Source organism: Garra rufa, chromosome 21 (assembly GCF_049309525.1).
Source record: "Garra rufa chromosome 21, GarRuf1.0, whole genome shotgun sequence".
NCBI classification, from domain to species: domain Eukaryota; kingdom Metazoa; phylum Chordata; class Actinopteri; order Cypriniformes; family Cyprinidae; genus Garra; species Garra rufa.
The window spans coordinates 37,889,764-37,915,492 of record NC_133381.1 but is presented as its reverse complement, the minus strand read 5'-3'; the positions used below and the strand labels follow the sequence as shown (position 1 = coordinate 37,915,492).

Genomic DNA, 25,729 nt, shown 5'->3' with positions numbered 1-25,729 from the left:
GATGTTACTGAGGTGAATGTTTATGTTTCCTATATACAGACAGATTCTGATATATCGTATTTAATTCAGCCTAAACAACATTTTACTACCTTTATCCTAATGACTGTGCAATGCTGGATAATAGAATCCTTTCATCATCTTAAAAAGCAGCTACAAATAACAAGCAAAGAACATTTACATTATCAAAGAACTTCATCACTAACTAGTGTAGCCTAGTCTAGTGCGAGGTGCACTTTAAAAAACACTCCCGTTAGAATCAGTTTATCCATCTACACTGTATGATGAATAAAACTGAACATTTGCATTTAAAGTACCATGCAATAGAATGAGTTGATTTTTTGCAGAGCTGATTTTGACAAGGTAAAAGGGTGTGATTTTTTAACCAAAGTTTTTTTATAGACTTTTCATTAAGACCCTAAAGAGTCATATTAACTGACCCCTTTAAAGAAAAAAAGATTCTGCATCCAATTTGAAAATTGTTGAACACAAAAACTATCATTATTGATCAACTTACGTTCTCAGAATTACTCAAATGTGTATTAACAAACTTCCTCTAATAGTGGACTGATGCCTTTGTTAAATTGTTTCCACAAAATGTTGCTCCTGCTTAAAACTGTACACTGTCATAAATGTGACTCACAATGATTCTAGATAGGACAGCACTGATGTGGGTATCATGTCTGTCCAGTTGCTCTTCTGGGTCCTCATCTTCAAAGCGCACCCGTTCCTGCTTGAAGCGGGACTTCTTTGGAGGTGCAGGGGTCAAGGTGGGAAGCTCATCTGGAAGATCTTAAGGTGCAGAGGAAGGTTAACATAAGTTTAATTTATAAAAACTAAATCAGCCTCATCATTAAATCTGTTTATGAAAACGTTAAAAGATGTGATTCAATAACTCCTTAACCTACCTTCTATAGTCACAACATCTCTCTGGTTTCCCTTCTCCTTTGCCTCAGCGTCTCCTCTGCGTTTATCAGGGCGCTTCACTACCGTGACAGAGGACTGACCGCCCGCCGCCAGAAGCTCCTGCTGCTCCCGGAGCAGATCCGCCTCGCTGTCGGTGGGCTTGGGACGCCTCAACATCCCAAACTCCGGTATCAACACAAGAGCGTCTAATGGTTCGGAGGAGACTGTCAGAAATAATAACGATTCAACATTTAGCGCTCAAATTTGTCATTTCATCTTGTAATTCACTGACTGACAGTCTGAAAGTTTTCTTGTTGGCATGCAGAGGATAATAAGCACCTTTTCCAGTTAGTTTACTATTAACATAATATTCCAAGAAGACCGTTTATTCTCCAGTCGTCTGAAAATGTACACCGAACACATGCAGTTTACAAACGTGACTCCATTTCCGGGTTATGTGTGATCATTACAAAATAAAAGCCTTTCGTTTTTAAGAGCTTTTTTTAATAACAGATTATACTGTTATTTAATTATATAAATATACAATACAAACCAAATAATGCATTTAGTTGTATTTTATTGTATATTCTTATTTATTCACATTACTAGAACCTTATTTTATTTTCATCTATAGTTATATTATTAAAATATTAAACATAAATGTATAATTTAATAGCTACATCAACCACAAAGATATAATAGGCATAGAGGATAAGTTATATCTGAGCGATATTTTATTTCATGACGTATTGTCTATCACTGGATTTCCTCTGATCGCTTTTGCAATTTATGTATATGTACATATGTATATCATGTTTATCAGTGAAGTTCATCTATCTAATAAGTTCACATATTGCAATGATTAATCGCGATTAATTACATCCAAAATAAAAGTTTTTGTTTGCACAATATATGTGTGTGCGTGTGCTGTGTATATTTATTATGTATACATATATATATAAATACACACACAACCATGGATATATTTAAGAAAAATATGTTGTTATATTATTAAAATATTAAACATAAATGTATAATTTAATAGCTACATCAACCACAAAGCTATAATAAGCATAGAGGATAATAGAAGTTATATTTGAGCGATATTTTATTTTATGACGTATTGTCTATCACTGGATTTCCTCTGATCGCTTTTGCAATTTATGTATATGTACATATGTTCATCATGTTTATCAGTGAAGTTCATCTATCTAATAAGTTCACATATTGCAATGATTAATTGCGATTAATTACATCCAAAATCAAAGTTTTTGTTTACATAATATATGTGTGTGTACTGTGTTTATGTATTATATATAAGTACACACACAACCATGGATATATTTAATAAAAATATGTTATGTTATATTAGTAAAATATTAAACATAAATGTATAATTTAATAGCTACATCAACCACAACGATAGACATGGATAATAGAAATTATATCTGAGCAATATTTTATTTTATGACATATTGTATATCACTGGATTTCCTCTGATCACTTTTGCAATTTATGTACATACATTCATCATGTTTATCATCAGTAAAGTTGATCTATTTAATAAGTTCACATATTAGCAGGGAATTTACGATTAATCACGATTAATCACATCCAAAATAAAAGTTTTTGTTTACATAATATATGTGTGTGTTATCTATTTATTATTTTTATATAAATACACACACAACCATGGATATATTTAAGAAAAATATTGTTTATATAATAAATATATTTATATATAACATTAATTATATCAATAAAAATATATATGTAAATATTTCAAAATATATACCATATGTGTGTGTGTGTGTGTGTGTGTGTGTGTTTATATATACATAATAACTATAGACAGTAAACACACATATATTATGTAAACAAAACTTTTATTTTGGATGCGATTAATCGTTGCACAGCACTAATTGAAAGTGAATTCCCTGCTAATAAGCGAACTTATTAAATAGATGAATTTTACTGATGATAAACATATGTAACGTTACATATATACATAAATTGCAAAAGTGATAAAGACATGTATTTTGAGACAATAAGTCTGTAATAAAATATTGCTTAGCATTTCTACCGAATAAAATTAGTAAGTATGAAATGAATAATTAATAGTTAAATTTGTGTTAAAAACATACCCTATAACAATAGCAAAACAAGCAAGGTCTTTTTTCTAATTGTGCTGAGGTATCGTTCACATTCAGTGAGTTCAGTATAAACACAAATCAAAGAATCAGCTTCGGTCTCCATGAGACTTTGGAGAGCAGTTGTCGGTTTTTTTCTCTCCGTCCTCCGCAGTCTCCCCGCGGTCTCCGCCCCCAGTCTGCCTGAATGGGAACACCCAGAGCGGGATCCCCGGCGTTCCTGGCATCCATCCCAAACACAGCACAGCCGGACAAAACAACGTCCTGAAGCGTGTTTCATTGAGAAAAGCGGCGTATTGCAGACAACATATTTGACTGCAATGTTACACCTGCCGCAGGATGTTGTCTCTAGATCTGGAAACTGATACTACTGCGGAGGACACAGCGCCAAGCACCCCAGATGGTGGCGCGGAGACACCGGCCAGCCTCGATGTGCTGGAGGAGGTATGAGATGAGTCTTATGAGTACTAGATGTACCATAGTCATCATGGAGGAGAGGGGATTTCTGCATTATAGCCCCCTGTAGACTCTTAACTGTCTTAGTGTGGCATGACAGAGTAAAGGTATGTCTGAGATTGAAAAGATGTTAGAATTCACTTATATTGTTGTTTAATAGAAGCTGCTACGTTTTTTTAAGCAATACCTTCGTTTCCAAATGATGCATAAACTTTATGGTGCACAAGTTATTGATAACCATCTATAATGAAACTCTGGAGTTCTTTGCAGTAGGCTAGTCAGAGATCACTGACTGCAGATCCTGACTAGGAAACCCAGGATGTCATTTTTGTTTTGGTATTAAAATAATGCAATGCTGCTTGATGTACAAATTCCATAATGACAATAAAGGACAAACACATTTAAATTGGGAATTTGCATTTGACATCAGGTATAGCTCTAAATCTGTTGTCATATTCACACAGTTCTCAGCAAATTTGTGCATTGAGCAACACCTCTGAAATACAATATGGAGTTGCCACTGTGGAAAAGATTATGTCTGTTAGCTTGAGAATCAGATATGTTTAACTCCATATTTTGGATAAAACCTTTAACATATCCAGAGATGGGTAGATTACTTACAAATTACAATCCGTTGCTGATTCCAAATTAAATGACAAAACTAGTTGGTAATTTTATATAACATTTTAGGTAATATAATCAGACTACTTTTTAATTACTTTTAGTTTACTTTTGACCTAACTCATAATTGTCATAATTGTTTATCACATTGATTTAAATAGGATAATCTTGTACCATATTGACATTAAAATACAAAGAGTAAGAAAAGATATTCTATTTATTGTTATTAACAACGTGAAGTGCATTATTTTACCTTAAGGTTTCACAAACTGGTATTTGTGAAGGAACTGCAGAGGGTTTATGAGTTCATAATCATAAAATTTTACATTAAAATCAATCAAAATAAAAAAATACTATATATATATATATATATATATATATATATATATATATATATATATATATATATATATATATATACAGAGAACCAATGGAGATCCAAATGTGATACTTAAAATTTTAGAGGACCTTCAAGTAAATATATTAGGTGAAAGAGGATCAGATGACAAACAAAGTTTGTGAATTTTAAAATGTTCATGTGTTTGAAAGACAAAAGCCTTTCAAAGACATAGAAATGCATGGTTAAATATCCTATACAGAGTGATAATTCAAATAAAAATCAACTAAATCCTTGTAGATGATGCAGTGGTTTTGTAAATAAGTGGTCAAATGTTGTGTCGCGGCATGACTAATGACTGATCTTTGTGTGAATGTCCACAAAACTAGTAGACCTATTTATGTTTATTAGCAGAAGTTCATTTTAGAAAGGAAAATATAAAATCTGAAAAATAGGAATTAGAGAGAATCAATTAATTATGTTGCTGTGAATGTCCCTCAGCTCTTCTTTCACACAAATCCTGCTTGCTGGAACTTAAAACTGTGATTTGATTTTCTCTAAAAATTTAATTTAAACTATATGTCAATTTCACTTGGTATTCTGTTCTGTTATTCTTTATCTAAAGCAGTAAACAAAACAAAAAATAAAGATGTGGATGACATTCTCTGTGCAGCATAATTAATACATTGAATAATTACGTCTGATTTAATAAAACATTTAATTGCCTTAATGTAATAAAACGAAACTTAAAGTTAAGTCAGTGCCCCACATTCAGTATTCCTTAAGTCATCCTTAAGTTTCAGCTGTAATCTGCTTAGCGTCTTGGATCATAACCATGTTATGTCCAAAGTTTCACTTATCCTATAGAGCAGTAAGGATAGGAGCTGTTTTTCTACAGTATGCTTTTGAATGGCTGACTGTTAGCTCTGTCACAGTATTCTCTTTCATGTGGGATTTCCATTATTGATGTTGCACCTCGCTCTCCACTCTTTAAAAGCCTTTCAACCCTTATAAATATCAGAAGCTGTGGTATTAGCTGCTGAAATGTACAGACACTTATGGGACAACACCAAACATTTGCAACTCTAATCTCAGATACTGTCCATTTTTATACTCAAAACACAAATTCCTCTGATTTTTGATCAGTTAAGTTAAATAAGAGTAGCCTCTTAGTATGTTTTATTCAGTTAACTCACAATAATAGCTGAGATTTTTCATCATCATTTGCAGGAGCTCTGTATCCTTAATTCAAACCCATAGAATTAGGAGCAAAGGTCCTTTCCGTGCATTGCCAAAGTTGAGTTATCACACAAAAGCATTGCTGAGCTACTTTCCTGCAGGTTTTGAATACAAAAAAATCAATTTGATAGATTTAGTCTGGCATTGATTGAAGACTTAGGACAAAGTTGCAATGACATCCACCATGTTATGCTTCATCCATATCATTGCCTGGATACACAGTGCTCTATGATTTTCACAATGCGGAAAGAAGAAGAAGGAATTGTTGAATGGTGTTATAAAAAAGGACTTACCTGTAAAATGGTCAAATGGTTAGCTAGTTAATTACAGTCAATTATCTGAAGCAAGTGAGTGCTTGTCTTAGGTTTAATAGACATAATTTGAAGACTTTGTGCCAGGATGTAGCTACTGTAAGTAATTAAGTCTGAACTGAGGGATTGCTACAAATCCTCAGTCTTGTCAGGCCACGCTTTCTCACATCTATATCCCTCATGTTAAGGGTTTACTGTCAGAGTGTTGTCTGCACTTTATTTGAATTAGACTTAAATCAATGTCCACTGCAGACTTCATTTAGAAATGAAATTTATTTAATTTCAAATGTATTTTATTTTTAGAGTTTTTAGAGCGGTTAAATATGTACTAGAATATTTATGAGGAGCATTGGACATCTGAGACATTAAAGGAACACTCCACTTTTTTTGGAAATAGGCTTATTCTCCAACTCCCCCCCGAGTTAATAAGTTGAGTTTTACCGTTTTGAAATCCATTCAGCCGTTCTCCTGTTCTGGCGATATCACTTTTAGCATAGCTTAGCATAGGTCATTGAATCCTATGAGACCAATAGCATCGCGTTCAAAAATGACCAACAAGTTTCGATATTTGTCCTATTTAAAACTTGACTCTTCTGTAGTTATATCATGTACTAAGACCGGTGGAAAATGTAAAGCTGCGATTTTCTAGGCCGATAAGATTTTACAGCAGCAAACTTCCTTGACTATTACGCCGGAATGGGAGTGTAGTTCCTAATCTTATCGGCCTAGAAAATCGCATACTTACATTTTCCGCTGGTCTTAGTACACGGTATAACTGCAGAAGAGTCAAGTTTTAAATAGGACAGATATCGAAACTCGTTGGTCTTTTTTGAACGCGATGCTATATTGGTCCTATAGGATTTAATGATCAATGCTAAGCTAAAAGTGATATCGCCAGAACAGGAGAATGGCTGAATGGATTTCAAAACGGTAAAACTCAACTTATTAACTCTGGGGGAGTTGGAGAATGAGCCTATTTCCAAAAAAAGTTGAGTGTTCCTTTAATATTTTAAATTAGTTTCTATTTTTTGTATTTTCAGTTTTCATTTTATTTTTAGTAATGTAAAGTTTAAGTTATTTTGATTGTTTTTATAACTCTGTTTAGCTTTAAAGGATTAGTTTACTCCAGAATTAAAAGGTTCCTGATAATTTACCCCCATGTCATCCAAGATTTTCATGTCATTCTTTCTTCAGTCGCAAAGAAGTTATGGTTTTTGAGGAAAACATTCCAGGATTTTTCTCCATATAGTGGACTTCAATGGGGATCAGTGGGTTGAAGGTCCAAATTGCAGTTTTAATGCAGCTTCAAAGGGCTCTACACAATCCCAGCTCAAGAATAAGGGACTTTTCTAGCAAAACAATGGGCCATTTTCTAAAGAAAATAAACATTTGTATACTTTTTAACCACTCTGCATCTACGACTTCACGCATTACATAATCACGTTGGAAAGGTCACACGTGACATAGGTAGAAATACTGAGCTAGTGTTTACAAAGTGAATGTGCAAAGAAAGCCAAATGCCCTTTTCAAAATAGGTAAAAAAAAAACGTTGAGCTTGAACATGGAAGAGAAAATGAGGAGTTTTTCGTCCCACCCTACCTTTTTGAGCCAAAGTACACAATCAAAGAACTAACCACATGTGACCTTTTCAACGTGATTACGTAAGTCGTAGATACGCATTGCTGAGCTAGTGCAAGATGAGCATTTGTGGTTAAAAAATATGTTAATTTTTATTTTTTTAATAAAATGACCAATTGTTTGGCTAGACAAGATCCTTATTCCTGTGTAGAGCCTTTTGAAGCTGCATTGAAACTGCAATTTGGACCCGTTGATCCCCACTAAAGTCCACTGTTTGGAGAAAAATGGAATGTTTGGAGAAAAATGGAATCCTGGAATGTTTTCCTCAAAAACCTTAATTTCTGATCTGAAGACATTTGATCAGTATCATTGCCTCATAAAAGTGACACTAGATTTCTGATGGTTTGTTTTGTATTTATTACTTCTTGTTTTGGTATTCGCAGCATTCACAACAAGCCTGTGTGCCTTACAATATGCTGATTATTATTTCTCTTTCTCATTATTCCTTGTAGCAATGGCCAATAAAGCAGTCCCTGAGTGCCTCTATGTGCCGCGAGACGCACTGGAGATGCCTTCTCCTTTCGCTGCTAATGTACAGCTGTCTGGGTGCCGTGGCCTGGTGTCAGCTCACCCAGGTCACCAAACTGAGCTTCGATTCCTCTAGTACCTCCCTCACAGCCTCAATGAACTCTCTCAGAGGAGGAGGTCGTGCCATGATATACCACGACAGCCCTTGCTCTGACGGTTACGTGTACATCCCCTTGGCCTTCCTCCTCATGCTTTACGCCGTTTACCTTATGGAGTGCTGGCACTGCCGTGCCCGCAGCGAGTTGCAGTGCAAGGCCAATGTGGAGAGCGTCTACGAAAGGGTTCTGCGCATGCGTCAAGCCCGACCGTGTGTCTGGTGGAAAGCCATCAGCTACCATTTCGTACGCAGGACTCGACAAGTAACGCGATACCGGAATGGAGACGCCTACACGACCACGCAGGTGTATCATGAGCGTGTTAACACGCACGTGGCGGAGGGCGAGTTCGACTACAGCCGATGTGGAATGAGAGACGTTTCGCGCAATTTGCGCGGGCTGGAGGCTCATGCGGCGACACGGTTGAATTTTTCAAAGTGTTTCAGCTTCTCAGGAGCAGGACCTGAAAATGCATACCTCAACCAACGAGCCAGGTTCTTCTCGGAAATCGAGGGACTGGATGACTACATGGAAGCCCGTGAGGGCATGCTGCTGAAGAACGTCGACTTTAAAGAGCATCTCATCGCTTATGTGGATCCCGACCAACTGCCGTGGTACACCTCGCGAGTCACCTTCTGGTTGGCTGCTATCCTTATGCTTTCCTGGCCACTGCGAGTGCTGATCGAGTACCGGACGGCATTTGTTCACTACCAAGTTGAGAAACTCTTCGGACTAGAGTATAGCAACAACAGCCCGTCTCCAGAGGACAACGCCACCACGAGGAACACTCGATACGGCCTTCCGAGAGCAGAAACCGTCGACAGTACGGAGCTCGAATGGCACATTCGGTCAAACCGCCAGCTTATACCAAGCTACTCAGAGGCCATGCTGATGAACCTAGGAACTTCTGGGTCAAACCACAGAGACAGTATTTCCTCCAACCGCTTGCTGTTGGATAGCTGCTCAGCACAGAGCTACGGTACGCTGGTGCAGAACTGTGAGCACTGTTGCCAACACGAGGGCGGGCGAAGACGTCCAACAATCAGCTCTAGTTGTTCCTCCATCTTCTCTCGCCACACATTCCACTCCCGTTTGTCTCTGGACACCTCGCACTTCTCGTTGTGCCGCATGTATGGCTCTAGGCGCACCATGGGACTCTGGAGGAGCCGCAGTAGTACACTAACAGAGCGCTGCTGTCCTGACGAGCAATGCTGCAGGTCTTACACCAGTCAGCTTGCGCTGAATGACAGCCCGCCGAACTACCAAGACGCTCGGTTCTTCCCGGTCCTCATTGTACATCGACCTGAGGGCTGCGGAGACTCCTCTGAGGTGAGGAGATATTACGTTCGCAGAGGCTCCTGTTGTGTGGAGACTTCAGTTTAAAGTGGCTTAAAAGGGTTACTCCACACCAAAATGAAAATTTTGTCATTAATCACTTACCCCCATGTCCTTCCAAACCCTTATATACTTTGTTCGTCTTTGGAACACAAATTATAGAGGTCATATGATGTTGCTAAAAAAGGAGCATTATTTTGTGTATTTGTTGTAATGCAATGTGTTTATGCAGTTTGAGGTTCAAAAAACATATTGTTTTCCACATATTATACATTATTTTTTGCTCCTCTCTGCCCGCTTTCTGAAACGCTTAGATTTTTACAAAGTTGATGGAAACCGTTCTCTGATTGGCCAGCTAAGTGCGTTGTGATGCACCATGCCGTTTCTCGGTGCGACGAGACAGAAACAATCAAACCCATTATAAACGAGGCATTTGCTGCATCCAGTGGGGACAAAACTACTGATTATAATCACTCTTTTTATGTGTTGTGTCACGTCGCCCCACGTAAACATAACACCATGTCTGCATTTGCGATCGTAGAACGAGAAACAACAAGCACTACTCTACACTGCTCAAAACTTGCGTTTGAATAGTCAGTACTGAATTTTTTAAATATGAAAACGTATTTACAGGCCGTCAGTCAGAAGCGCAGACTGTCCTTGCAACATTGGAATTGCCCCTCTTTATAGCCTTAACCCTTTGTGTACAGCTGGCATTGTAAGCTGCTCTCCCAGGTTCAGGAAACAGTCCTCCGTGAAATGCACATCACCCACTTGAATATTTGCAGTGTACTGTTCCGGAACAGTGTTGTAAATATAACTTAAACACTGATTTCTAGTTGTGTCCTCATTTGGAAGGCCAAACAAAGTACTTTCGCTTTCGCAATGAAACACACTGCGTCTCCACAAAATGCGGCTGCAACAACACTACAGCCAGTAAAAGTTACGCCTTCTTTCTTTCCATTTACATATGGGTGGTGTTATGCAAGTGATGTGGACCAGTAGGGCGTGTTTGAACGAGCCGTTTTAGGGAGGTGTGGCTGAGTCTTAACTTTTATAATAAATATCTCTTTGGTTTTGAGACTTTAAGCTTTGGAACTTTACAGAACTTTTCTATGCACAAACAGCTTGTAACAATCCACAGACAAAGGAAAACAAGAAACCGCATCATGTGACCCCTTTAAGATATTTTTGATGCATTCTGACAGCTCTCTAGCCCTCCTATAGACAGCAATGTAATTAACACGATCAGCATCTAGAAACGTAGCAAGCAGATCGGTTGTTGAAGTAATTTTCTTTGCGTACAAGTATTCTCGTAGCTTCGTAAAATTACAGTTGAACCCCTGATGTCAAATGGATTATTTGACCAATTTCCTTGCTATGGTTCTGGACGTTGATCATTGTTACATTGCTGTCTATGGGAGAGCCAGAGAGCTGTCAGAATGCATCAAAAATATTTTAATTTGTCTTCCAAAGACGAACAAAGCTTTTACAGGTTTAGAATGACATGGGGGTAAGTGATTAATGACAAAATGTTCATTTTGGAGTGCAGTAACCTTTTAAACATTTGTTAAACATTATTATTTGCACTACGCAGAAAGTGGACTTGATGGCTGTTTCAGTCCAGATGAGCAATTGCTTGATGCTGAACTGATGAGGAGTGTATTCTTATGAACTTAGTCTTGCTCTAACAGCTAACATGTGCAAAATTATAAATGTGGCTTATTCAGTGCAGCACTGAAGAGTTTTTTGTTTACACTTTGGTTTCAATTAAAGGGCTGGATTGGAATTATCAATAAATAGAACCAGTTCTTGATACTATTTATGAACAGCTGGCTGACAAATGTGTCAATAAATTCATTTAAAAGAAAGTCTATCAACAAACACTTCAAACATGACATTTTAAGTCAGAAACATGTATTGCTTGTAATAAATGTTTGTGGTCACTGAAGGAAAAAGTTATGACTGCGGACTTGCACAAAGGACATAATTAAGAGAGAAAATAAATTCAATAGGTGCCATTTTGCCTTTGTAACTAGTCTGAAATAGTTATATTTATGAATATATGCACAGTTAAACAGTTAACAGTTAACAAACACCTTGCAGAATCTGGCAAATGTAAATTATTTTACTAAAATAATAGGGATCATACAAAATGCATGTTATTTTTTTTAGTACTGACCCGAATCAGATATTTCACATACTGTAAAAGACGTTTACATTAGTTAAATATATAAAAATGACCCCGTTCAAAAGTTTACATACACTTGATTATTAATACTGTGTTGTTACCTGAATAATACAGAAAAATCCTTCAGGTCCCACTGTGTGTATTTGAACTCATTCCCAAAATGACCGCATGATTTTGAGATCCATCTTTTCACACTGAGGCACTCATATGCAAATATCAAACACTCACTGATGCTTTAGAAGGAAACACAATGCATTTAGGGCCAGGGGTTAAAACTTTTGAACAGAATGAAGATGTGTACATTTTTCTTGTTTTGCCTAAATATCTTTTTTTTTTTCATTTAGTGCTGCCCTCCAGAAGCTACAGAAGATACTTAGATGTTCCCCAGAAGAAAAATAAGTTGCATTTACTCTGTTCTTCAAATTCCAAAAGTTTTCACCCCCTGACTCTTCATGTAGAATTTTTCCTTCTGAAGCATCAGTGCGCATTTGAGCCTTTGTAATGGTTGCATATGAGTCCCTTAGTTGTCCTCAGTGTGAAAAGATGGATCTCAAAATCGTGCAGTTATTGTTGGAATGCATTCAAATACGCAAAAATGCTGTGAGACCTGAGGGATTTTTCAGGATTGTTTATTTTTAACAGGGTCATTTTTATAAATTCAGCTATAATTTTCTCTTGTGGACTATATGTAAACTATATGCCTTTTATGTGAAATATCTTATTTAGGTCAGTACTAAGTAAAAATAACATGCATTTTGTATGATCCCTCTTATTTTAGTAAAATAATTAACATTTTGCAGATCTTCCAAGGTGTATGTATGTATGTATGCAAACTTTTGACTGTATATATAGTGCTGCTTGAAAGTCTGTGAACCCTCCAAAATTTTCTATATTTCTATAAATATGACCCACGTGTGACAGATTTTCATCCTGATAATCATCCTATTGACTGAAAACACCTCTAAACAGATGGATTCTAATTTCGCCTTCAAATCAACTGCTAATCCTTTAGACTTACATATTTTTGCCACTCACAGATATGTAATATTAAATCATTTTCCAGAAAAATTAAATTACAAAGTATAAATTTTTGTCTCATTGTTTGATTGGATTCTCTTTGTCTACGTTTAGGACTTGTGTGAAAATCTGATGATGTTTTGGGTCACATTAATGCGGAAATATAGAAAATTCTAAAGGGTTCACAAACTTTTAAGCAGCACTGTATATACATACAAATATAATTGAAGACAATTATTTTATAATTTTTCTTTTTATATTTGTCAATGCTAATCCATTGAATGAATTTGTTGGCATCAAAGAATTGTCTTTGATGTCTAGTTTATATAAGCAAAGGTTGCATGGCAATTTGCTAACATTGTTTCAAGGAAGCAAGTGATTATGTACGCAGCTTGTTGGAAACTCTCCCTCTAAAAGGTTCCTGTAACAGAAGACATTACACTGGCTCATCAAATGAGAGAAAATCATCATATATAACAATTTCCCTTTAAACTAAATGTTATGGCCTGACCTGTATGTTTGAAGTATGGATGTGAGAAAGTCAAGAAATGCTGTTGAAATGGCAGTGACTGTTAAAAAATAGTGCAGAATAAAAATGCTCCAATGCTAAAACATAAAATGTCTTCCAACTTTTTAATTCATCTGATTCATTCATTCATATTATACATCTACCAAACCTTGCACTGCAAAAAATGCTTTTCTTACTTAGATTTTTTTGTCTTGTTTCCAGCCAAAATATCTAAAAATTCTTAAATCAATGAGGATTTTCTAGACAAGTAAAACATTATTGTCTTGTTTTCAGAAAAAAAAAAGTCAAAATTAAATGAGTTTTTGCTTAGAACAAGCAAAATAATCTGCCAATGGGTAAGAAAAAATGAATTTCAAACAGAAAACAAGATTATTTTTCTCACCCCATTGGCGGATTAGTTTGCTTGTTTCATTTTGATAATCATTTTACTCATCTAGAAAATCCTTCTTGATTTAAGAATTTTTAGATATTTTGGCTGGAAACAAGACAAAAAATCTAAGTAAGAAAAGCATCATTGTGCACCCTACACCAAAAGCTACTGTTTTACTTGCTAAATATTTGACATGAACTTGTTCTCGGTAACTTCACTGCACTGACTCATATATTTAGTGCTGAATGAATCTTTTGAAGCACGTAAGTGATTGTTTTCCTACCTTGAAAGAATAGGATGACCAAATAGAGTGACATCTGGTTCGTAAATGAATTTAATTATTTATATTCTTCCTTTATTTATTTATTTTTTTCTTTAGGTAAGAGTGTGCGCGGGCATTTATACATTTAATGGGGTTGGCTTCCGGTCTCATCACATCCAGCTATTTTTAACTGTACAAAACAGTTTGTTTTGCTGCTTGATATTGCAAATTAGTATGTCTTACCATGTTATTTTAATGTATTATCTTAATTATGAACACACTGGTTTGTAATCACCCATAAACTTGCTTCCGCATTGAAGAAAAGGGTGAATTAAGGTTTTATTTTTTATTTATTTAGTATATACAACTTATATACTTTTTAATCTCAAACTCTCATCTTCCCAAGCTAGCCAAACGAGCATTTGAGGTTAAAAAGTATATAAATTGTATTTTTTTTTTAGAAAATAACCCATCGTTTTGCTAAATAAGACCCTTCTTTCCTCGGCTGTGATCGTTTAGAGCACTTTGAAGCTGCATTTTGGAAATTCAAACTCTGGGGCACCATAAGTCCATTATATTGAGAGAAATCCTGAAGTGTTTTACTCAAAAAAACATAACATGACAAGGGGGTGAGTACATTATCTGTCAATTTTTGTCTTGAAAGTTAACCACTCCTTTAACAAGAATCATTATCAAAAGAAAATTAAGAATCCCAAATATGAAGCCCTATGCTACAGAAGATATAAACGTGTTTTTAATTATTCGGTTTGGGTGCAAGCATTGTGTTTTTTAAAAAAAATACATAATTACATAAAATGCTTCACGGCAGAATTATTATTATTTTTTATTTTTTTGCATCGATAAATAGCTGCTTTGACGGAGTCTTGGATTGTATAAAGCACTATATAAATAAAGGTAAAATAATAACAGTAATAATAAATGGGGAAAAAATGTAAATAAAAAATATATATGTAAGCTCTAGCCCTAGCGCTACCCATATTTTACCTCATTCATGTGCAGCAATGGATGACACGATGATGATCGTGGAGGTCGAAAAGCCCAAAGTGCTTATGATCCCACCAAGTATTATTACAAGGACTTATCTTCGAAGGAAAAGTTGCTTCTGCAGTTTTATCCACAATATTAGTGAATGAATCTTTTTAGTGAACCGATTCAAAATGTTTGACTCACTGGGATGAATCATAGCAGTCGCTCCGCAGCCAAAACAAGCGCGTCTTGTTGCTATGCCAACTTTTGAGCTGCCAGAGCTGTAGTAACTTTACCTTTTTTCGGTGACCTACTTTTCTAGTTTTATTTAAAATCTCTCTTCTCTTTGAAAGTCGAAATGTTTGATATAAACTACCTTGAAAAATAAAAAATTTTCAACGTGAGCTCTGTGCTGTGATTCGAGTGGGAACGTGATTTGTTCAGTGTGTCGGTAGGTACGTTAACTTTTTTATTTATTTTTTACCTTATCATTTTCAGTGGGTTCATTTTATGAGGTGGTTTAACGCGCTATCCATATTTCTTTTGTTTTTAAGCCAGCAGGCTTTAAGAATCAAATAATCAATTTCTATTTGATCATCGTTTCTTTTTTTAGACATATTCCCATAAGGCCTCACCGAGAATCATGAATTTACAGCATGCAAAATGGAGACCAGACCACCACAGCAAGCGCAGAGAGGACCGTCTGTACAAACAGCTTCTGAATAATGCAAGCCAGATCCTTTCCTTCTCCAAAGAAGTTATGGACGAGATGGGGGCCATTTCATACAGAAAAGCTGACTTTAGCCAGCTTTTCCATGCTACAGGCCCCTTAGCACCAGGTAACAGATTAAAGAAAATAAAAAGCCATGAGAACAATGAAATACACTGCAACATCAGTTGTTTAACCAAAGAGGAAGGCAGAATTTCAGTACAGGCTCCTGCAGTAAACACTAAGGTACCTTCCTTGAGTTTTAGTGATCAAAGAAAGATGTATGATGTGTTTAGAATAACAAATCCGTTCAGGGTGTTGAATGTGCACATCTGTCTGAAGGAATCCTCTATAGAGGATTGGGAAGCCCAGAGAAGCAGGTGGCAGGAGTTTGCACAAAATAAGACGGAGCAACTATTGCTGCTGAGAAAACAACACAGGTAGGACTAGTACTTTCATCAAAATACATACTCTTTACTTAACGACTTAACCTCATGTTGTTCTAATCTTGTTTGACTTTCTTTTTTTCTGTGGAACATAGAAGAAAATGTTTTGAATAAAGTATCCAAACAGTTTCCGTTCAAAAAAAAAAAATAGTGTAAGTCAGTGGAAACCGAAACTGTTTGGTTACCAATATTCTTTTTTATTTGTGTTCCACAGCAGAAAAAAATGCATACAGGTTTGTGTTTTTGGGTGGACTATCCCTTTAATGCATACACTTACTTAAGCCACACTTGTATTCCACATAGTTATTTTGTGGTGTCTTTCGTTGTTTAACAGGATACCAGGTTATGTTCTCTCTCCAGTAAGCACAGATGTGCAAAACCACTTAAATAAGACAGCAACCACTGTGACCGCCAAGCACATTGAGATCCCACAGGCCCCTCGGCTACAGGATATCTTGAACAAATGTGCCGCCACAAAGAGCGTCTCTGAACAGGAGATCTTCTCAGGTAGACTTATGTGTGTTGTTGAAGTCAAAAGTTTACATACACCTTGCAGAATCTGCAAAATGTTAGTTATTTTCCCAAAATAAGTACTGACCTGAATAAGATATTTCACATAGAAGACGTTAACATATAGTCCACAAGAGAAAGTAACAGTTAAATTTATAAAAAATGAACCTGTTAAAAGTTTACATACACTTGATTCTCAATACCTTAATTCCTTGTTTGTCCTGAATAGTTAAACTGCCCGCTGTTGCTCAGAAAAATCATTCAGGTCCCACAAATTCTTTGCTTTTTCAGCATTTTTGTGTTTTTGAACCCATTCCAACAATGATTGTATGATTTTGAGATCCATCTTTTCACACTGAGGACAACTGAGGGACTCATATGCAACTATTACAGAAGCTTCACTGATGCTTCAGGTGGAAAAACTATGCATTAAGGCAAGGAGTGAAAACATTTGAACAGAATGCATACATTTTTCCTTTTTTTTTTTCATTTAGTACTGCCCTTCAGAAGCTACAGAAGATACTTACATGTTTCCCAGAAGACAAAATAAATCAAATTTACCCTGATCTCTCTGAAGTTTTCACCCCCGGATCTTAATGCATCGTGTTCCCTTCTGAAGCATCAGTGAGCATTTGAACCTTCTGTAATAGTTGTATATGAGTCCCTCAGTTGTCCTCAGTGTGAAAAGATGGATCCCAAAATCATACAGTCATTGTTGGAAAGGGTTCAAATACACAAAAATTCTGAAAAAACAAAGAATTTGTGGGACCTGAAGGATTTTTCTGAAGAACAGCAAGCAGTTGAACTGTTCAGGACAAACAAGGGACTCATGAGCAACTATCACTAAACAAAAAAACACAGCTGTGGATCATTCAGGTAACAACACAGTATTAAGAATCAAGTGTGTGTGTGTGTGTGTGTGTGTGTGTGTAAACTTTTGAACAGGGTCATTTTTATAATTTCAACTATTATTTTCTTGTATGGACTATATGTAAACATCTTTTATGTGAAATATCTTTTTCAGGTCAGTACTAAATAAAAAATAACATGCATTATGTGTGATCCCTCATATTTTGATCAAATTAATTTTTGCAGATTCTGCAAGGTGTATGTAAACTTTTGACTTCAACTGTATCTTGAATGTGACTGTTTACTTACAGTTGAATACAGTATTAGTGTTAAAAAAGCCTTTGTGACATGGATAGCTTAATGGGATAGTTCACTCAAAAATGAAAATTCTGTCATTAGTTACTATTAGTATGACATTCCAGACTCATAAGACCTTCATTCATCTTTGGAACACAAATTAAGATATTTTTGATGAAATCCGATAGCTTTCTAACCCTGCATAGACAGCAACACAACTACCACCATATTCAAGACCCAGAAACATAGTAATGACATTGTTAAAATAGTCCATGTGACATCAGTGGTTCAACCTTAAGAGAATACTTTCTGTGTGCAAAGAAAACAAAAATAACTACTTTATTCAACAATTTCTTCTCTTCCGTGTCAGTTTTTGATGCCAATTCACAGCAGTACCATGACGCATGTGTGTGCAAAAATATCTTAATTTGTGTTCTGAAGATGAACGAAGGTCTTTCAGCCAGGTTTGGAATGACATGAGGATAAATAATTAATGACAGAATTTTCATTTTTGGGTGAACTACGCCCTTAAAGGTTCATATTTATCTTTCTGTCTTCCATTTGCTTCAGCAGGAACTGGTATAACAGTAAAAACAGAAGAGCGATGGATGGATCTACCCACCAAAATTGTCTCTGCCCTCGAACACGGACTCAGCGGACGGGATCCTGAGATGCCCAAACAGTCTGTGTCCGAGCTTTCCACTCTTCGCTGTGCAGTTGATCAATGGAGGAATTCCTGCAACGTCAGTAGGTGATTCTTTTCACAGTTATGTGTGCTATACCTCTGCTTATCTTATTATATTAATAATCTATTATTAAATAACACTTTTATTAAGTATTAAGTAATATGCTTACAAAAAAACGTTGTTTAGCTGAGAATTGTTACCCATGAAGATGAATTATAGATAGATATCTAGTGTGTGTTATTTGCAGGAAATCACCTGCATACATTTTATTGTTTTTGCATCGATTGCTTACATGGAAACCCCTTTTGGAAAATCATTATTTGTTTCATCTAGAGTTGCCCTTGCAGAGAGTGACCATCGAGGGCCTAAAAAGGGCTCTTAGCGACCCTAATTACTCAGTGCGGCTGGAAGCCATCATAACTTGTGCATTGGGAGCAGTTAATGGACCACAAGAAGAGCTTGACCCTGGCAAAGCAGGTTAATCTGTCAGCTAAAAACACTTTTTTCAGTGCATACAAAATATAGCTTTGCCATCACAGGAATAAACAACATTAATATTTTGTGACATAATATTTTGTGGCATAATATAATATAATATTAATAAAATAAGAAATAAGAGGGGTCATACAAAATGCATTTTATTTTTTATTTAGTACTGATCTGAATGAGTTATTTCACATGAAAAAACATTTGCATATAGTCCACAAGAGAAAAAAATAGTTGAATTTATAAAAATGACCCTGTTCAAAAGTTTACATACACTTGATTCTTAATACTGTGCTGTTACCTGAATGATCCACAGCTGTTTTTTTTTTTTTGTTTTTTTTTTTGTTTTTTTGTGATTGTTGTTCATGAGTCCCTTGTTTGTCCTGAACAGTTAAACTGCCTGCTGTTCTTCAGAAAAATCCTTCAGGTCCCACAAATTCTTTAGTTTTTCAGCATTTTGTGTATTTGAACCCTTTCCAACAGTGCCTGTATGATTTTGAGATCCATCTTTTCACACTGAGGACAACTGAGGGACTCATATGCAACTATTGCAACTATTATGTACTAACTTTTAACTAACTATTATGCCCTTCAGAAGCTACAGAAGATACTTTCATGTTTCCCAGAAGACAAAATTAAGACATAAAAGTTAAATTTACCCTGATCTTTAAATTCAAAAAGTTTTCACCCTTGGCTTTTAATGCATCTTTTTTCCTTCTGAAGCATCAGTGAATGTTTGATTCTGTAATAGTTGCATATGAGTCCCTCAGTCGTCCTCAGTGTGAAAAGATGGATCTCAAAATCATAAGGGAAAGGGTTCAAATACACAATGAAAAAACAAAGAATTTGTGGGACCTGAAGGACTTTTCTGAAGAACAGCAGGCAGTTGAACTGTTCAGGACAAACAAGGGACTCATGAACAACTATCACTAAACAAAAAAACACAGCTGTGGATCATTCAGGTAACAACACAGTATTAAGAATCAAGTGTGTGTAAACTTTTGAACAGCGTAATTTTTATAAATTCAGCTATTATTTTCTCTTGTGGACTATATGTAAACATCTTTTATGTGAAATATCTTATTCAGGTAAGTATTAAACGTGCATTTTGTATGATCCCTCTTATTTTGCTAAAATAATTAACATTTTGCAGATTCTGAAAGGTGTATGTAAACTTTTGCCTTCAACTGTAATGAAATATGATGCAAACCATTTTAAAGCATTAATTAAATAAGGTAGAAAATAAATACATAATAGTAAATAATATTACTCAAAAAGTGATGGCTAATTCCTTCTTTGCTCAGGTCAACATGGTAAGGTGCACAAATTGAAGGCAGATCTTCAGGAGCTGCAGGCTCTCATTGTCTCAGCACTTCATGATCCAGTGAAGAGAGTTCAGATGGCTGCTGCTGTGTGCCAGTATGCTATGAGGACACCTAACGCACGTGCCAGAGACATACTGCGAAACACTTTGAAGGAAGGTCTGTGCCTTCAGTGCCTGAAGCCTAAACATGTCAATTAAAATATCCTTAATTATTAACAAACATTAATGTCACAGGTAAATCAGTCTGTTCTATTCAGATTGTGACTCAAAATGACCATCATATGTTATGATTCAGATCCTTCTGGGACAGGTGCAGACAGCTGGGTGGCGGCACAGTGCTTGACGATGGACGGTGACACAAGTCAAGCTGTCATACAGAGACTTCTGTCACAGCACTTTCTCAGAGACGCTCCTTCAGATCACGAGCAGTCTATGATGCTACTCTCCAGAATCAGCTGCAAGACTGTAAGTGACTCTCTTAAGAGTTTTTGAGTGAGATATAATTTTTGCATGCACAAGGTAAACTGGTTTATCTTATTCACATAAAAGCATTTTAATACACCACAGTTTAAAAGTTTGGGGTTTATAAGATTTTATTTTTGAAAGAAGTCTCTTATGCTCACCAAGGGTCATGAGGGTCAGTTTTTTGAAATTGAGATTTATACATCATCCGAAAGCTGAATAAAGAAGCTTTCCATTGATTTTTCTCCATTGTCAGGATAGGACAATATTTGTCTGAAATACAGCTATTTGAAAATCTGGAATCTGACGGTGCAAAAATATTAAAATACTGAGAAAAACGCCTTTAAAGTTGTCCAAATGAAGTTATTAGCAATGCATGTTACTAATCAAAAATTAAGTTTTGATATATTTATAGGAGGAAATTTACAAAATATCTTCATGGAACATGATCTTTACTTCATTTTGATCCATACAATGTATTTTTTGCTATTGCTACAAATATACCTGTGCTACTTAAGACTGGTTTTGTGCTCCAGGGTTTCATTTTTTCAAAAATACAGTTAAAGTGCAATATTGTGTTTTAAATTTAAAGTATTTAACAACATTTTATTTTTATTTTTATATCACACAATTATGACTTAGTAACTCGCAGTTTCGAGTTTATATCACACAATTCTGAGAAAAAAATCTCAATTGTGAGACACAAACATGCAATTCTGAGGAAACAAATGTCAGAATTGCGAGTTTGTATCATGCAATTCTGAGAGAAAAACGTGAATTTTGAGATAAAAAGTAGCAATTCTCGCATTTGTGAGTTTATATCACGCAATTCTGACTTTGTTTCTTGCAAATGCGAGTTTGTCACAATTCTGACTATAACTTGCAATTTTGAGTTGATATCTCACAATTCTGACTTTATAACTCGCAATTGTGAGTTTATATCACACAATTCTTACTTTATTTCTTGCAATTGTGAGTTAATATCATGCAATTCTGACTTTATAATTCGCAATTATGAGTTTGTCACAATTCTGACTTGCAATTATGAGTTTATGTCACAATTCTGACTATAACTTGCAATTATGAGTTGATATCTCACAATTATGACTTTATAACTCACAACTGTGAGTTTATTTCATGCAATTCATGCAAAGAAAAAAATCTCAATTGTAAGACACAAACATGCAATTTTGAATTTTGAGATAAAAAGTAGCAATTATTTTTTGATTTAGTGGCGGAAATGGGCTTTCATACTTCAGTGTCACATGATCCTTCAGAAATCATTTTAATATGCTGATTTGCTGCTCATGAAATGTTTCTTATTATCAATGTTGCCACTTAATATTTTTGTGGAAAGCATGATTTTCTTTTTAGAAATAGAACCAATTGTTTTCTTTACTGTCACTTTTAATCAATTGAATGCATCCTTGCTGAATAAAAGAATTCATTTCTTTTTTTTTTATTCTACCTAAACTTTTGCATGTTTCCCATCCAGACACTAGTGCGCTCTCTTCTGGCAGAGGAGTTAAACAGTGCTAACTGGAGAACACGAGTTCAGGCCTGTACTAGCATTGCACAGCTCAGAAGTCCAATAAACCAAGTATAATAATGTCATTTTTTAGCACATTTCACACAGCTATCTACATCTAATTTCTCTAATGATTGTAGAAAATACTAGAATTGCTTTTCATGCAGGATCTTTGCAACAAACTGATACACATGATGTGGAACGACTGGAGCTGTGCCGTTCGTCACGCTGCAGCGCTGGCTCTGAGTAAAATGGATGCGGCCAGAGAGATGCACAGTGAGCTGAGGTGACTATCTGTACTCAACAGACACAATAGAGGGTTTGGATTCAGTTCATCCTTAACACGCAGTATCTCCACAGCGCGAAGCTGGAGGAGGGTCCAACTGCTTGGCGAGTGGAAGCGCTGATCTTTATTGGTCAGCTCAATATAATGACACCCAAGCTACTGCCTACTTTCCTGCGGTGCTTTAATGATGACTTTGTGGCTGTGCGCAAACAAGCATGCTTGACTGCAGCATCTCTAATGATGGATGACCAGTTGGTAAGGAAGTAAAGCAGCTGTGCAGACGCACAATAGATCTTTGATGGCATATGGACAATAAAAGGCTGACCGAATGACCACATAAAACATGTTCACAGGTCCTGGATCAGCTTATTCACCTGATGCAGAATGATCCATTATGGGAGATGAAAGTGGAAGCAATTAATGGTAAACTTGAAAATAAATTAAAGGAAGAGTTCCCCAAAAATGAAAAATTGCTCAAAATGTATTTGGCTTGTACCAGGCTTGTAAATGCATTTTGAGCAATTTACTTGTAAGTAAGTGAGTACATTTTTTTCAAATGTTAATATTTGGGTCAGCTATTCATGTATGGAAGCCTGTGCCCGCCACTGAATAAAAAATAAAAAAGTTAATTCTGACTTTTTGTCTCACAATTCTGACTGTTTTTTTCGCAATTGCGATTTTGTATCTTGCAATTCTGACTTTTTTTCGCAATTGCGATTTTGTATCTTGCAATTCTGACTTTTTTTCGCAATTGCGATTTTGTATCTTGCAATTCTGACTTTTTTTTTCGCAATTGCGATTTTTGTATCTTGCAATTCTGACTTTTTTCGCAATTGCGATTTTGTATCTTGCAATTCTGACTTTTTTTTTCGCAATTGCGATTTTTGTATCTTGCAATTCTGACTTTTTTTTCGCAATTGCGATTTTTGTATCTTGCAATTCTGACTTTTTTTTTCGCAATTGCGATTTTGTATCTTGCAATTCTGATTTTTTTTTTCGCAATTGCGATTTTTGTATCTTGCAATTCTGACTTTTTTTTTTCGCAATTGCGATTTTGTATCTTGCAATTCTGACTTTTTTTTCGCAATTGCGATTTTTGTATCTTGCAATTCTGACTTTTTTCGCAATTGCGATTTTTGTATCTTGCAATTCTGACTTTTTTCGCAATTGCGACTTTTTTCGCAATTGCGATTTTGTTTCTTGCAATTCTGACTTTTTTTTTCGCAATTGCGATTTTGTATCTTGCAATTCTGACTTTTTTTTTCGCAATTGCGATTTTGTATCTTGCAATTCTGACTTTTTTTTCGCAATTGCGATTTTTGTATCTTGCAATTCTGACTTTCTTTCTTGCAGTTACAAGATTGAATCTCCCAATTCTGACTTTTTTCTCAGAATTGTGAGATATAAACTTGCAATTGCGAGTAATAAAGTTCTGAGGAGAGAAAAAGGCTGATATGTTCACAGAATTGCGAGTTTTTATCTGGTAATTCTGACTTCATGATATGACGCAATTTTGACTATAACGTAATTGTGAGTTTATCTCGCAATTCTGACTTTATTTCTTGCAATTGTGAGTTTATCTCCTAATTCTGACTTTATAACTCATAATTGCAAGTTTTTATCTTAAGCAATTCTGAGAAAAAAAAGTAAGAATTGCCAATTTTTATTTTACAATTCTGACTTCATTCCTCAGAATTGCAAATTTATCTTACGATTCTAGGGGAAAAGTCTGAATTGCGAGTTTGTATCATGCAATTCAGAAAAAAATGTGAATTTTGAAATAAAAAGTAGCAATTACTTTTTTTTTTTTTATTCATTGGTTGAAACAGGCTTCCATACTTCAGTGTCACATGATTCTTCAGAAATCATTCGAATATGCTGATTTGCATTTGCTGCTCACGAGTTTATATCTTGCAATTCTGACTTTATTTCTCACAACTAAAAGTTGATATCTCACAATTCTGACTATATTTCTTGCAATTATTAGTTTATAACCCACAATTCTGACTTTATAACTCGCAATTGTGTATTTATATCTCAGTTCTGAGAAAAAAAAGTCTGACTTGCAAATTTATATGATGCAATTCTAAGAAAAAAAGGTCAGAATTGTGAGATAAAAGTCACAATTACCTTTTTTATTTTTTATAAACGGGCTACCATAATTTGTGTCTAATAATCAATGTTAACATTTTTATTATTAAATTAAGGAATAATTTTATATATATTAAGCTTTAAGGAAAATAGGTTGGATGAACCCAGCTCTCCAGGAGTTGCTGATGTGGGCTGTACACCATGAGGAGGAGCCCAGTGTGCGCATTGCTGCCTGTAAGGCCCTGAGCACTTTAGATGCAGAGGGCCCTGAATTACAGCATTTCCTACAGGAGCGTTATGCACTGGAACCCAATTCTGATGTGCAGAGGTGTGTACTTGGATTAGGCCATGATCATTACTATAAGTAAATCATAAGTAAAGTAGTTTTCTGAATGTATTTTGACAATATTTTGTACTAAGGCACATTGAAAGTCTTCTGAAAAAGCATGGATACAGTCTAAAGGGAAACGAAAGCAAGATTCATGAGATAAAACTCCAGGTTAGTGCACTTTAGTGTGTTTCCATGACTTCAAGCATAGAAGCTGCTGTTTTTTTCAATGCATTTAATTCTAGAACAGCAGTTCTCAACCTTTCAAAGGCCCCAATTAAACACAATATTTTGTGATTGTTAGATGTTTCAAGAATTGTTCATTAGATGTTGATGGGGAAACTATTTTCTGTTCATATTGATTTTCAGTTTTTTTTTTTTACATTTTAATTTAGAGCAAGATTTTAATTTTTATATATATATATATATATATATATATATATATATATATTTTTTTTTTTTTTTTTTTTTTTTTTTTTTAATTAAAACCACCGCTCTAGAAATGAATGTCTGAACATCACACTAACTGCAAGTTACGTTTTCTCTTTGGTTCTGTAGGTGGAGCTGTTGTGTGCAAAACACATCATCGCACAGAAAGTGCTCTTAATGGAAGAAAGGGGAAAGCAGCAACAGCAAAAAGTATTGTGATGAATTCGTGGTTTCATTTGTACTACTGTATCAAAAATTATAAGGCCAGAATCACATCTTTTAAGTTGTTCTATCTAAATATCATTGAGTGCCATCACCGACAATCAGTT

At 35.4% G+C, this 25,729-nt stretch overlaps 3 protein-coding genes across 3 annotated transcripts in view; 2 read left to right on the top strand and 1 right to left on the bottom strand.

Annotated features, from left to right (window-relative positions):
* The window catches only part of rpap1 (RNA polymerase II associated protein 1), a 36,534-nt gene extending 35,204 nt beyond the window's left edge, over positions 1-1,330 (bottom strand). Inside the window, exons 1-2 of the mRNA XM_073826986.1 lie at positions 906-1,330; positions 641-789 (exon numbers count right to left, since the gene is read on the bottom strand). Of these exons, the coding sequence (XP_073683087.1) occupies positions 641-789; positions 906-1,080 (324 nt within the window). The 5' untranslated portion in view covers positions 1,081-1,330. The remainder of the gene's footprint in view (positions 1-640; positions 790-905) is intronic.
* A 2,062-nt stretch (positions 1,331-3,392) lies between these two features.
* On the top strand, positions 3,393-9,661 carry LOC141296383 (transmembrane protein 151B). The gene is made up of 2 exons (XM_073827632.1): positions 3,393-3,497; positions 8,108-9,661. Exons 1-2 carry the CDS (start codon positions 3,393-3,395, stop codon positions 9,659-9,661), a joined length of 1,659 nt encoding a protein of 552 aa, XP_073683733.1.
* Positions 9,662-15,612: 5,951 nt separating this feature from the next.
* heatr4 (HEAT repeat containing 4) lies at positions 15,613-25,619 on the top strand. The gene is made up of 13 exons (XM_073826614.1): positions 15,613-16,118; positions 16,459-16,631; positions 18,351-18,527; positions 18,800-18,943; positions 20,257-20,433; positions 20,572-20,741; positions 22,234-22,338; positions 22,434-22,552; positions 22,627-22,807; positions 22,906-22,975; positions 24,797-24,971; positions 25,064-25,142; positions 25,530-25,619. Exons 1-13 carry the CDS (start codon positions 15,613-15,615, stop codon positions 25,617-25,619), a joined length of 2,166 nt encoding a protein of 721 aa, XP_073682715.1.
* Positions 25,620-25,729: the final 110 nt, after the last annotated feature.

Coding starts and splice junctions, on each gene's coding strand:
- heatr4 (XM_073826614.1), top strand. CDS start 15,613: ATGAATTTACAGCATGCAAAATGGAGACCAGACCACCACAGCAAGCGC. Junction 20,434..20,571: donor GCGAAACACTTTGAAGGAAG/GTCTGTGCCTTC, acceptor GTTATGATTCAG/ATCCTTCTGGGACAGGTGCA. Junction 22,976..24,796: donor GAAAGTGGAAGCAATTAATG/GTAAACTTGAAA, acceptor TAAGGAAAATAG/GTTGGATGAACCCAGCTCTC.
- LOC141296383 (XM_073827632.1), top strand. CDS start 3,393: ATGTTGTCTCTAGATCTGGAAACTGATACTACTGCGGAGGACACAGCG. Junction 3,498..8,107: donor GCCTCGATGTGCTGGAGGAG/GTATGAGATGAG, acceptor TATTCCTTGTAG/CAATGGCCAATAAAGCAGTC.